Genomic DNA, 14401 nt, shown 5'->3' with positions numbered 1-14401 from the left:
CTTCTCATGGTGCTTTTTTTCCTTCACCCTGGGAAAGAATCAGGCTGTTTCCTTTCTCCATAGGGGTCAGAGATGGGGAATAAGCATTTATGGAGTGCCTACTATGTGCTGGGTGCTGTGCTATGCACTCATTACAAATAGTAACCCATTTGATTTGTGACATTGAGCCTCATTTATTTGGTTTGAATCAGAAATACAGAGAAATCACCTCCTTTCATAGGGATGTCCAAAATTCATCAGCTTCAATTAAATTCTTAAAACTTCACAGAAAGTCATTATGGCTGACTCAGAACATGCCTCAGATGTTTCTGAATCCTAAATGTTTCCTTATGCCAGCATGTGGGCCTCAGAATTAGGGAAGTAAACAGGCCTCACAATTGTGATTTGTTTGTGTCATTTGAATGTTTCCGTAACGATAACAATTACAATCGAAAACTGTCAAAAAGTTTTTCATCTGAAGTTTATAGCTATATTTCTAGCTGAAAACTCCTCTCATTGCCATCTTTTTTTCACTCTTGAATCTTGTAAACTGAGGCCCCTGAGAGACCTTTCAGGTCATGTGACCTCATGTCACAGTGCCTGTTTCAAAAAGAGCTTTTTTAAGAAGTCCAAGCTCTGTCCAGCTGCCTGTGGACATGTGCATGTCTGTTTTGTTCAATAAAAACCATCCTCTGTGTGACATCTTTTTTTTTTCTGTATGTGTTAGCAGGAACTCCTTCAGTACCAGATAAAGAGGTTTCCTTGGTCACTAGGCACTTTGCCTCAGGTTCATCCTCAGTATTTATTGCCAAAGGTCTACACTTCAGTAGCACAGGTGTCAGTTTATTAGACACCTACTAGGCACAAGGACCCAAGTGAAGTCGTCCCTGCCCTCAGGGACCTGCTGCTCTGCAGTAATCTGGGCTGCATGCAGAGCTCATTCTGAGAGCAGTAGGTCCCGTTGCCCCTGCTAGAAAGGATTCTGTGTAAGTCATGGCAAGAACTCTCATTTCAGTAGCAAGTAAAACTGATTTAGAGTGTTGATTTCCAACCTCTCTGACTTCTATGAATGAGAATAAATTTCTCAGCCCAGAAACTTAGTCTTGTTCTAGCTTGTAGAGTGCGTAACCTGGTTTTATGTGTCCTTTAACCCACAGCTCTTTCTGGGGACATTTCCTCTCACTTGTGTGGCCTTGGTATTCTGCAGGTGACATAGTGGGTAGTGTTTTCAAAAGGTGGCAATGGCAGCCACAGGAAACTCTTTTGTGCTCCGTATCTCTTTAGTTTAAATACTAATGGGGTCCTCTTCCCCTAGTAGCCTTCCTTTTTACATTCTTCATCAGTTTTCTCAGCGCTTTTGGGTATTGATCTTAGAAGCAGAGTTGGGCCCTGTTCTAAAGTAAAAATCTTAGGGCACAGATCAACCAGGGGCTGATTATTTGTATTCTTTAAGGATTCTTTGATTCGTAAAAGGGATCATTAAAAATACACACACACACACACACACACACACACACACACACACACACACGCTTCCATTGCATACACAACTACCTCAAGTGAATTTTTTAAAAATTCTCTTTACAAAACATGTTCTGAAGTAACCCCATAGTAGAGAGCAGGCCATATCTCTACCTGAATACTATTGAGGCTGGAGAGGTACCTTTCCCAGCCTAGAACCTCACACCCAATGGGCATATACTAAAAGCTTGTTTAATAACAAATAATGCCCTTTGAAGAGGTGAGTAGGATAAGAGAATGTTATTGGTAGAGGTCAGATTGTTGGGCCTGCTGGGTTTCCCTTCAGTGTTGGACTCAGAAGGACATTTTTATGCACAGCATGCCCTAGAAGGCACCAAAGGAAGAAAACTTGCAAGAGTAAATGTCAAATCACTTGGTGCAAACCATTTTGCTACTAAAGCCCCATCGAGATGCTGCTCCTGTTTTGCTTTGAAATTTCTGGGGTGAGAAGTGATGAAATGGAGGCACTTTTTGGATGCCCATCACAATCCGTGCTTTTAGCTGCCCCTTTCTCTGAAATGTCCATTCTCTCTCCACAGCAAGTATGCCCACAAGCGAGACAGAGTCTGTGAACACTGAAAACATCAGCGGAGAAGGGGAGAACCAAGGCTGCTGTGGCCGTCTGTGGTAAGTGTGCAGATTTCACTCCTCAACCATGGGCCATTTGCTTCCTGGGCTGAAGTGTGGGGAAGGAGTTGAGAACACTCCACCGGTGTTCCCCTCGGCTTATGCTAGTGGGAAGGTTGATGATGCTGAGACTCTAGGCATAGGCTGTGCCCAGGCAGAGGACTGCTCCAGCATTTGGGAACTCCCAGCCTTGTATTTGATGCCATGATTTCCTTTGGGGATGGTGGGCCTTGTGTAAAGTACAGAAGAATAGGCTTTCTCCTGCCTGGGCCTATGAGGGGGGCTGCTAGGGGTGGATCTCAGTAGTCCTCTCTGAGCCCTGCAGAGCGGAAGTCCCTGGACAGTGCAGTCTTTGCTTTCTGAGCACTGCTTTTAAGATACAAAGGAAATGTTGCACATGAACGTTCTCAACAGTATTTTTGGTTTTTGTGTCTTTCAGTCAAGCAATCTCCAAATCCAAGCTCAGGTCAGTATTCTCCTTTGTCCATATTTCTCTTTGGTTCTTTATCCTCATCTTTCCAGTCTCTTCTTGCATCCCACTCTCCCACCCCTGACACCTTAATAGAGATCAGCTTTGAGTCATTATAAAAGTTTGTGATTTAATTACAAAAAATCAGCCAGCCTCCTTCTTATTCAGTGTGTTCCCTAGTCATTGTGCAGAACTTGGCATCACAGGGAAGCAGCAAGATGTCACCTCTGCCACTCTGCAGTCTGTAGCCTCCCAGGGAGGCAGGACACCTGCACACATCTGCAGAGAGCAGTGGCAGCACAGGTCCACATCCTTCTTCTCCATAGATGTCACTTGGGAACACTTGGGAACAATGGGAATATCACTGGATTTAGAGTCCGCGGATCTGAGTTCAAATCCTGTCTGCTATCCATGACCTTTGTCAGCCTACTCAAGTCACTTAAATCTTTCTGGGTTTCAGCTTCCACATCATAAGACAAGAGAGTTGGACTAGAATCTAGTGGGGAACCTGTGTCCTTGAGGCCTCATGTGGCTTATTTTCAGCAGCTCCTCCTTTGTAGCCTGTGACTGTGCGGAATGAAGCTCAGGGGTTTGTGATGGCAGCCTTGCCCTCCTAGGTGGAAATTTTCCAAATCCTCCAGATTATTTGCTGCTACTCCTCTGTGAGCAATTTCAGTGGGATATCAGATTTTCCTTTTTATATGCCATAGTTGCCATTCTCCCACACTGTCACAGGGTCTCATGTCTCCAGCTCCATACAGAGGACTCCATTAATGTAGCTTGACTATCCATCCCTGTCCTGTCACTTATAGCTCGTCCCTGTGTTGTCATCAGCAGGAGAGCCATTGGCCCTGCTGTGCCATCCCCTCGGCCTTTTTGGCTCTTGCTTGTTGGCAGACGTCAGAGCACCAGTTTGAGGTGAATGATGAAAATGATCCCCTGTGGCATGAGATATTTTTCATAGTAAATCTGACTAAGCAAGAGAATATTTTCCATAATTACAAACAGGAATCTGAAGTGGGTGGAAGGAACTCACTACTTGTCTGTTTGGTTGGACTCATTTTATTTTTATGAAAATATGATTCAACATTAGCGCTGCTTATGAACGTATATTTGAGCATCCCTTTATAAAAGGGCAGCTGTGATTCAGTGGGAAGACTCCTGTCCCACTAGAATCGATGGCTCTGCCAAGCTCAGAAAGGACTGCAAAAGGTTTAAGAAAGGAATTGAAAGATCCTTTTTTTGGGTCATGATTTCTGGTTAATGTTTATGCCCAATAAATTCTGTCTAATGGCTCAAAAACCCGGGCATAGTTATAACATTTAGTGTATGACTTTGTCTAAAGAAATTTCCCAGCACACACAGCTGTACTAAGCTGACTGTACATAGATTGTGGATGTGGACTATTATTTTTCCTTTTATGTACCTATAAACATAGACTCTTCACGTCGAAGTGATATGCTGAGGATTTGAGGACGTCAGGGCCACTAAAAGACAGCTTATAAGGATGATGAAAACCAAGGCAGTCATTTAAAAACTTGTTTTAGAGGCCAGCAGAAATCACTGCTTGTGGACGTTATTAAGATTTGGGCTATTTGTCCCTTCTCCGTGCCCCCCCCACCCAGCCCCATCCTTCCCATCCCTGCTTCAGTCAGTGCACACTCGAGTGTAACAGGACTTTCACATGGGAGTCAAGTCGTTTTTATATTTCAGCCGACGTTGGCGTCGCTGGAACCGTTTCAGTCGGAGAAGATGTCGTGCTGCGGTGAAGTCGGTGTCATTCTATTGGCTGGTGATCGTCTTAGTGTTCCTCAACACCTTGACGATTTCCTCTGAGCATTATAATCAGCCCGATTGGTTGACCCAGATTCAAGGTATGAATGTTCGTTATGGACTTTAGGTGACTAAGAACATGGAACTGGGGTCTAGTTTTCTGGGACAGAGTGCTAATGTGACAGTTTAAGAAATTGCCTCTCGTCAGGGAGTCTCCACATGTGTATCACATGAGCATTATACGTGGACCTTCAGTGACTAACAAGGATGACTGACATGAAGTGCTTCACAGACATCGCATGCCTCTTAGCGACCTCCCAAGTGAAACGCTAGGCATCCTTTCCGACCCAGAGACTCAGTGAGACATGGCTTGCCTGTAGCTAATTATCATCAGAAGCCAAATCAGAACCCAAGTCCTGCTGACTCCAAGTCTTGAGCCATCTCCAAGGGGCCATCCTGCCTCTGCACAGGATGACATTGTACTCCCACTAGCATCATCTTAGCTATTCAACTGTGACCTTCTAACAGGCTGAGGAGGGGTGCACTGCACTGATGCTGCTGTTGATCGCTTGGGTGGGAGGCGTTTAATTCTCTGGTCAGTTAGTATTTGTTAAGGGCTTCCTATGTGCCGGGCACTGTGCTAAGCACCAGGAACACAAATACAAGCAGAGAGACTGACCGTCCCCAGCCTCAAGGATCTGTTTACTAATGGGGGAGGACAACAGATAAAAGACACCGAAAGGTGAGGGGGGTGAGAAAACAGAACCTACCCTGAAGCACAGTCAAGAACATCTAGAGACCAAACCTGGACTGGAGACTGGTGAGGAATGAAAAGATGGCTGGTGTGGGCATGGCTTTCAATGTGGAGGTTCTGGGAGGAATCAGCCAATCAGTGGTCAGGGCAGGCTGGGCAGTCCAGCAGTGCAGTGAACTTAAGGGTTGAGAGGGCTTCTGTAGCATGCTAGAGAAGGTCCAGAGTCTGGGGCGAAGGGAACCTAGAGAGGAGAAGAGAAGACACACCTTTCAGAGACTTGAGTTTTTAAAAGGTCTATAATTACATCAGCATAGATGTCTTCCTCTCCCCACAGGCAGTAGCCCCTCCATCACTTAGGGGGTTCTGCAGAGCTTCAATAGCCAGTAAATGCATCTCCCCATGGCAAACACAATAATGATCCTCTCTGAGCTTAGCAGTGCCACCTATGAGGAAGTAGATGTACTTCCTCTGCTGCTCTTTGTCATTGTAAAGTCTCCCAGCTTGGCACAATCCGCCCAAGCTCCTGCTCCCAGGGCACAGCCTCTGACAGCTTAGGGTTACCTCCTTGTCGAGGTGGAGCATTCCTCATCACCATCCTCATCCTCAGACATTGACCATTGAAGGGTCGCTCAGAGCTCGTCTAGTCCAGACTTCCTCACTTTACAGGTGAGGAGCTGACCCAGAGAGGAGAGGGGACTTGCCCAGTAACCCATCACTAGTCTATAGCAGAGTCAGGATGTGAACCCTGGATCCTGCTGAGGAGGAGAACGTTGTCAGAGAACATGTTTTGCATGACTGAGAAAAACAGAATCACAATTATGGTCAAAAGGAGTTGAATTTGTGAATGCCAGCAGCTGAAATGTAGCCTGAATTTAGGCCCTGACCTTTGGATATAAGGAGACATGAGGCATCCACTCACTTGACAGGGTGCTTGGGCCCAGAAGTGCTGGAGGCTCCACTGTTCTCCCCCAAGGCTGCAGGACACATTGGTGGTCAAAGATGGGCTACAGAAAGGAGTGCTCATTTTTAAAATGTCCAGTAGTCAGAGCACCCAGATTTCTGAACCATTTGCCTTTCCAGATATTGCCAACAAGGTTCTCCTGGCCATGTTCACCTGTGAGATGCTAGTCAAGATGTACAGCCTGGGCCTCCAGGCCTATTTTGTCTCCCTTTTCAATCGGTTTGACTGCTTTGTGGTGTGTGGCGGGATCACTGAGACCATCCTGGTAGAATTGGAAATCATGTCTCCTCTGGGCATCTCTGTGTTTCGGTGTGTGCGCCTCCTGCGCATTTTCAAAGTGACCAGGTAAGAGAGCTGGTGCTGCCTCCCCTCCCTGGAAGGGTTTGGCTATTTGAGTGTGCACGTGTATGTGCATACATGTGCATGCACACCTGTGGGGTCTGTCTTAACCCATGTTTTCATTCATAGGCATTGGACATCTCTAAGCAACTTGGTGGCATCTTTGTTAAACTCAATGAAGTCCATCGCTTCCCTGTTGCTCCTGCTTTTCCTCTTCATCATCATCTTCTCATTGCTTGGAATGCAGCTGTTCGGGGGCAAATTTAACTTTGATGAGACCCAGACAAAGAGGAGCACCTTCGATAATTTTCCTCAAGCTCTTTTAACGGTGTTTCAGGTAATTTTTCTCTCTCCTTGGTCCCGCCATTGATGGAGGACCAGCTGGCTGCAGTTGCCATGCTAGGGGTTAGGGCCACAGACTGAATTGTTACAGTTCCTCCAGGGACTTCTCCCGAGGGAATGTGGCATCTGCACAGATACGAGGGTTTGCAAGGAGAGTGGGCTAAGAGCTGTGGGCATTCCCAGAGACCTTGGCAACCAGGTGCACCAGTCTGGACTGACTGGAGAAAGTAAGAGGGCAGTAATGGCCACCCAGGCTGGAAAAACCCAATGGGATCATGTTACGTAGTTTACATTTTATCTTAAGAGGAAACAGAAAGCTACTTGAGTTTATTGAGTAGGGGAGTCAGGTAGAACTGTGTTCAAGAAAAATTACTTGGATGGTAGTACAGAGGCTGGACTGGTGAGAATGGAGACACTTAAGTCATGGAGCTCATTTAGGAAGACGATGCAGTACTGTGCTGAGAAGGCCTGGGGAGGGCCTGGACCAAAGTGGCAGCCTGGTGAGTGGGGAGGGGTCAGAGGCCAGAGACATTGTGAAAGGGAGAGAGGGCAAGGTCTGGTAACAAATTGGATATGTGTGGGGAAGGAGAATGACTCTAGGAGAACTCTGAGGTTCTAAACCCAGGAGGCTGGGAAGATGATGGTGTCTTTAAGACAGGGAAATTGGGAAAAGGTGAGGGTTTAGGGGAAGAGAGGATGAGCTCAATTTTGGGCAGACTGAGTGTGAAATGTCTCTGGGACAGCCACTTTAAAATGTCCAATAGACAATTGGCATTGCAAGACTGTGGCTCAGGGGAGAAACAGGCTGGGTCATCTAATATGGGGAGTCATCCCTAGAGAGGAGAGCTGAACCTACAGGAGCCAATGAGGTTATCGACCAAGAAAGAATAAATTAGAAAAGAGGAAGGCCCAGGACACCACACCTTTGGGAACAGCCACAGTGACACTAGGGAGGGTGGGCAGATCTCTTAGAGAAAGCCGTTGAGAAGGAGGATGGGATGTCATGGTAGGGGAACGACTGTCAAGACCATTTAACTAGATGAGAGAGTATGTAAAAGTGAATAATATGAGCTCAGACTGGAAACACAGGTGGTAGCCCAATTGTGGAGGACTTTCACATTGAGGAGTTTGTTCTAGAGATTGTAGGGAAACCCTTGGAGATGTTTTAATAGGAACCTGAACTAGCTAGATGTATGTTTTAAGAATATCAAGTTCACAACTCTGGGAAGACGGACTGGAGAGGGCCAATGGCAGAGCCAAGGAGGCTGGTTAAGAAGCTAGAGCAGCAGCCTCCTAGGTTCCTAGGTCAGGAGCTGCAGGGGATCTCCTCCTTTCCAGAGGCTGTCTAGGTGAGAGAGAGGACATGAGGCCCCCAAATGGATGGCAAGGCCCTCTTGTCTCTTCAGAAGACAATTACCATGGTTCTACACCTTTTAAAATTGTCCCTCTGTGGATCAGTCACTGACCTGATGCATCAATACCCTGGAATTCATCGGTTGTACGGCTTATTCCATTTCTCTGTGTGATGCAGCTTCCATGTTTGACATTAAATTGAGTTTTCGTTGTTAAACTTGCTTTAGTCATTGCGTTATTTCATTCACTGAGGATGTTAATGCAAAACAAACTACTAGAAAGTTCATTCCTTCGACAATGTTGGATAACATCATCTTCCTGAAATGTGGTGCCTGCTCTCAGCTAATCTCTCTGAGTAGGCAGGTCTTATGGGCCCAGTTCAAATAAAATGATAGAAAGCAACGTGCCTGGAAAACACTTATTCTCAAATCTGTTGCCATTGGAAGGGAGATGTTAGACTTGCCTACAAGTCATGGAAGAGAAGGAGCTGTGTTTTCATCCCGACTCTGACACTAAGTTAAGCAAGTTACAGACTCCTGTGTCTCCCTTTCTGTTTGGCCTGTGCAGCTGCAGGCTGAGCATGTATGGCATTCATCAGATCATGTTAGAAAGCCAGGTTATGTTGCCTCTATACCCTACCCTGCTTTGTTCCTTAGGCTGCATCAGGGAGGAAGAAGCGATGAAAAGAGTGGTCCAAAAGTCAAGAGATTGGGGTTTCATCTTCCCTTGGCTCCTAGCTCACTGTATGACCATAGGCTTGTAATTCCATCTCTCCAAGTCGTTTTCCTCACTTGTAAAAGTCGAACAGATGTACTTAGAAGACAGCCAAGGTCTTTGCAGTTGGATCACTGTAGAATCAGAGGACCTCAGAACTTGGAGGGACCTGAAGCATCATCTCTTCAGGAGACCTGAACCTTACCCCTGCCCCACCAAGATCTCTGACAGTGGCTGTCCAGCCTCTGTTCCGAGCTCTCCCTCCAGGGAAGGAGACTCAGTCACCTCCTGAGGCAGCGTCTCAACACTGGACAATTCTAATGGATAAGAAGTGTTCGTGTATTCTACCGGAATCTGTGCCCTATGCAGTCTACATATTTGCCACAAGATAGATATTCAGATGAATCTGTTGAAAGGTCACTAGTTTAGTGAGTTTTCATGAGCTCTGTTATTTCAGTATCTCATCAGTTACAGGGATGACAGACCTCTGATTTCCTTGGTACGGAGGATTCCCAATGAAGAAATTCTCTTCACCAATTGTGTTTGGCATTGGTGTTGCCATTTATACTCATAGAGAATTGCCAGACACAGTGAGAGATTAAATGACTTGCCCAGGATCATGCCACTAGTATGTGTCAGAGCTGGGACTTGAACCCTGGTCTTCTAAGCTACTCTACCAGCTCTCTGTCTCCTCCACCATGTTGATTCTCAGTAATGTAAGTCGAGCAAATCTGATTCTGACCTGATGAGAAGTGGATTGGAGAGCATTTCTGGGAAACGTGGTAATGATCTCCAGGCTCCCTGAGGACTTTGACAGAGAAGAGGGCCAGAAGGCAGCTGGGGGATCTGTGGTTGGATAGGGGTAGCGGCAGCATGGTGCAGGGGGAATATCACTGGCTCTGCGGTCAAAGGGCCCAGATTCAGGTCCTGACTCGGACTTTTGCTTCACAGGCAATTTTTGGCAAGTTGTAGCATCTACTCAGGCCTTAGTTTCCCTATTTGTAAAAAGAAGATGCTGAATTTAGATGGGCTTTGAGGTCCCTTCCAGCTTTAGATCTATGATCATATGATCCTGTGAAGTTAGGGGGACACAAGTTTTGATTTAATACTAGCAATTAGATTATTCTCAATGATTAGAGTTGTCCAAAAACCAAATGGACTGTCTCCAGAGGGAATTAGCTTCCTGCCACTAGAGGTATTAAATCAGAGGATGGGTCACCATTTGTCAAACATGTTATTGACAGCAGTCCTACAGATTGGATAGAAACTTGGCTTTTAGCAGTAGGGCCCTTTTGAACTCCATATTCTGTGATTCTTATAAAGTAATTGATACTATTCAGATAGGCATCTTGGCTTTGAAGAGAAGAATCCCCTGCCCACAGCAAAATTATTTTTCTCTAGTTTGAATAAATATGGGAAGGTATATTGGGAATTGTTGTTCAGTCATTTCCAACTCTTTGTGACCCCATTTGGGATTTTCTTGGCAAAGATACTGGAGTGGTTTGCCATTTCCTTCTCCAACTCATTTTACAGTTGAGGAAACTGAGGTAAACAGGGTTAAATGACTTGGCCAGGGTCACACAGCTAGTCAGTGTCTGAGGTCAGATTTGAACTCACGAAGATGAGTCTACCTGGCTCCAGGCCCAGCCCTCTATCCACCACACTACCTAGCTGCCCTGGGATATTAGGAAGGAGGCCCAATAAGATGGTCCTTGGGGGCTCTTTAAAACTACCTTTTTAATATAATCTAAGCAAAATCTCTCTGGCTAAGCCTGATAGGTCAGCTTAAGGGATCTGTTAGCCCAAGGGCTATACTGTCAGACTTGCACAAGCTCACCTGAGTGTTAGCAATGATGTTCCTAATGGGTCTTGAGCACTTGTACCCTAAAGACATGTACTGTCTCCACCGTGGGTCATGTTTTCATGTTTTAATTAAAATCCTTTGTTGATCATTCCCTATTTTCTCTCAGTTTTGGCCTGGGGTAATCTAAATAACTTCAATATTTAACCCACTTGTGATTACATTGATGTGGGTACAGATCATAACCTCTCTCTTGCTTAGAAGATGCTTTAACAAGGGGTCATCTAAATAGTAAGTTGTACTAAGAAGCTAAAATAGCATCTCTTCATCTGGTAAAGTTGGTCAACTGAGTGGAAAAGAAGGAAGCAGTAGAGATTCGAGATTTTGTTTTATCACTTTCAACATTTATCTGAATTCATTTTGGAAAGGGTTGACTTAGCCCTAAGGATTCTAAGTGAGAGGAGATTGAATTTGAAATTGTGAGCCATGTAGTCTATGCCTGTTAGGGTTCTTATAAATATGTGTGGGGCATTTGGAATATGCGTTGTATGAGAAAGTGCATAGAGTTGAATCTGTTTCCATTTTATATGACCTCTACACATTGGATGGAGTCATGTAATGTAAAATGTAGTGGAAAAGGATATTCACATAGTCTGTGAATATCTTTAGGAGTCAAAATATTTGTAAAATAATAAAATAGATCTTGGTCTTCTTCTATCCATCAGTGACAGCTAACATTTGATCTTAGATTCTTACAGGTGAAGACTGGAATGCCGTCATGTATGATGGAATTATGGCTTATGGAGGTCCATCTTCTTCAGGAATGATAGTCTGTATATACTTCATCATCCTCTTTATTTGTGGTAACTGTATCCTTCACTGCTGACCGAGAGCAATTGTAGGGTTGTGATGATATATTAATATTTCATTACTTTGATCAGCTCTTTCACATTGTTTTGGGAAGTCCTTTATTCATTTTAATCCTATTTTATCAAGAGTATACTTATAGAGGAAGTGAATTCCCAGTAGACTTTTCAGAATTAAAGCTGCCTTGGTATGAGCAGTGATAAAGGAACAAGAACCATGCCATGTGCCATGTGGGCAAGACCGGTGATGTCTCCCTAGCCCTTGTTCTATGACCAGCAGAGACATCAAAAGATGTTTATAGAAGGGTATTGTTGTTCACTATAACATCAACCCAAGAGTGATATTACAGAGAACTCTAATGAGGTTCTATCATCCTCAAGTTTATCTTAGTCCTTCCTGAACCTATTTATATTTTCATCCCATACTTCCTATTTTGGTGATGAATTCTAAGTCCCTACAATGGTGATATCAAATATCCTTCTCTATGTTCTAAAACCAATCCCTTTCCAACTTCAAGTGGTACACTTGGGTTCTCTATTTTGAGATTTGATGAAAAGCTATATATTCCCTTTCTTCTAATGACCTTGTAAATTTAATCCTACCTCTCTCAGCCTTCATCTTTTCCTGGCTGAAGCCAGTCCTAATAAGGACTGTTCTACCCAGGAATTTCCTCCATTTTCTGGGTCATCTTAGTTGCCTTCCTCTGGATTTTCTATAGCCCAATTTTGCTTTTTTTGCATAACGGTGGACAGAACTGTGAACAGTCCCCAGGTATGCATATACCCTAATTTTGTTCAAGGATAGTTTTCTGTTTTTGATATCTCTCTTGATAATGCCTAACACTTTCTTGACATATTCGAAGGGCTACTGTGATACACTGGACAAGAATCATCCACAGTGCTTCTCAGGGCCTCTTCCTGGGTTGTAGCTGACAGCATGAGACCCATCATCTTATGAGTAGAGTTGGATGATTGTCTTCTAAATGCATTACCTTACACTGGCCCATGCTCAAGATTACCTGCCAGGTGGCTATCATTTGATAGCTTGAAAGTTTCAACCATGGGCTTTTCCCCTCTAGATTGTTAATAAAAATGCAATAAAAATTGGTCCCAATACTGATTGCTCACTGTTTAAAACTTCCTTTTGTTTCCTGTCTAAGCAAGTTTCCTATCCGTGGCAAAATATTCTTCTCAATCCCATAGCAGATCAGTATTTTTAAGTAAACTTTTGTGTAAAGCCAAACAAAAGACTTTTTCAAAGTCAAAATAAATATTAGAATGTGGTTTACTTGCTCAAGGAATCGTAGTAAGAATAATGGCTTGTTTTTATGTAGCAGTTTTTAGCTTATAAAGTGCTCTTCACACATCATTTCCTGGGACCCTAGCAGAAGGCCTCTGAGGTCAATCGTGTCCTTATTGTTTCTATTTTATACATGGGGGTATTGAGAATTTAAGTGACTTATCTGAGATGATAAGACCAGTTAGTGACAGAGCTGGGATCTGAACTCAGCTCCTTCTATTTCAAAGCAGGAGCTTCTTCCACTCCATCATACGTGCTTCAAGAATGATTTCAGCAAAGTCGACCAATGTATGTCAGGCACTTTACTAGGCCCTGAGAGATCCAGGACAAAATGACAGCATCCTGGCCCTACGGAGCTGGCCTTCTTCTGGGAATGAGGATGTGAATGTTTTGATATGGCCCAGAGGAGTACAGAGCAGTATAGGGAATAATGAGGACAAAGAAGAGACCAGACAAGGGCTACAGGATTTGTGGGAGCCAACTTCTCCTCTGGAGAAGTGAGGGAAAGCCTCCTGGAGGAGGTGACACCTGAGCTGAGCCTTGGAAGGAAAATGGAGAAGAGGGAGAGATGGAAGTGTGTAGGGACCTCCTTGGAAGTATGGGACATGCTCCAGAGGAATGCATGGACGTGAACCTGTTGGTGATTGTAGATTCCACCAACTTTGTATGGAAATTTCTGCTCCTAGAATCTTGTGTGAAGCTCTTCTTATGAGAGTCCCATGGATGTTATTCATCCTTCATTTTTTGAAGAGGACCAGTGACATCACAGGATGACATCTTGACTTGATCAAGAGTTGGATTGAGGTGAGGCAGAGTTGTACAAAGTTGTCAGCCTCACTGTCTCTTCCAACGTCATTGAAGTCTAGTGGCAGGACAAAAGTCATGATGACTGGTGATGACCTGGGATGCAGTGGATGACGTAGAGCAGTTTGTTTAAATAAGAAGCATTCTGCAACTCAGGTGTTTTACAAATTCATACTGACAGGCCTCTGGACTCAGAATTAGAAGGATTTTTTGCCATAATAATGGAACAAATTATGTCAAGCCAACAAGCATTTATTAAACATTTAACTAGATGCCTCGCACATGCTATGTGCTGCCCTATATCTTCCTCTAGTGAAGAATTTGCAGTCTCTGAAAATCATACTGGGATCCACCAACATATCTATGCCTATGTAGAACAACATACAGAACTTAGCAATCAAATAATTAAAGAAATTAATAGAAAATACAGTGAATATAGTTAACATAGCTAATCTTGTTAGCAGATGTTAAAACAGTGTGGTCACATGTATGTATGAACCTACTTCTTTTACAGTAGAATTTCATGTAGCTAACCATAATACACAAAACTGTAATTCACAACACATGACCATAGCATAAATGACAATGTTATACATATAAAATAAAAAATACAAGCCTCTTGTAATAAATGTCACATGGAACATATAGAAGAGCTGTCTGCAGCAATCAGGTCATGTGCAAAAATGTGGCATACGAACTGTCTGCGTGACATTATAGCAGTAAGTCAGTCAATCAACCAACCTTTCAGTGCATTGTCTATTGTGTGCCAGGTGGGAGACACCAGATATGAAGACAAAA

At 44.0% G+C, this 14401-nt stretch overlaps 1 protein-coding gene across 2 annotated transcripts in view; it reads left to right on the top strand.

Annotated features, from left to right (window-relative positions):
- CACNA1D (calcium voltage-gated channel subunit alpha1 D) overlaps positions 1-14401 on the top strand; it is a 359630-nt gene that overhangs the window by 226484 nt on the left and 118745 nt on the right. For both annotated transcript variants that reach the window (XM_036737725.1, XM_036737724.1), the window contains exons 10-15: positions 2040-2127; positions 2567-2593; positions 4310-4470; positions 6204-6429; positions 6553-6760; positions 11382-11502. In XM_036737725.1, the coding sequence (XP_036593620.1) occupies positions 2040-2127; positions 2567-2593; positions 4310-4470; positions 6204-6429; positions 6553-6760; positions 11382-11502 (831 nt within the window). The remainder of the gene's footprint in view (positions 1-2039; positions 2128-2566; positions 2594-4309; positions 4471-6203; positions 6430-6552; positions 6761-11381; positions 11503-14401) is intronic.

This window comes from Trichosurus vulpecula, chromosome 9 (genome assembly GCF_011100635.1).
Source record: "Trichosurus vulpecula isolate mTriVul1 chromosome 9, mTriVul1.pri, whole genome shotgun sequence".
Lineage (NCBI taxonomy): Eukaryota > Metazoa > Chordata > Mammalia > Diprotodontia > Phalangeridae > Trichosurus > Trichosurus vulpecula.
Note: the sequence above shows the minus strand (reverse complement) of the source record. Positions and strands in the feature narration are given on the sequence as shown.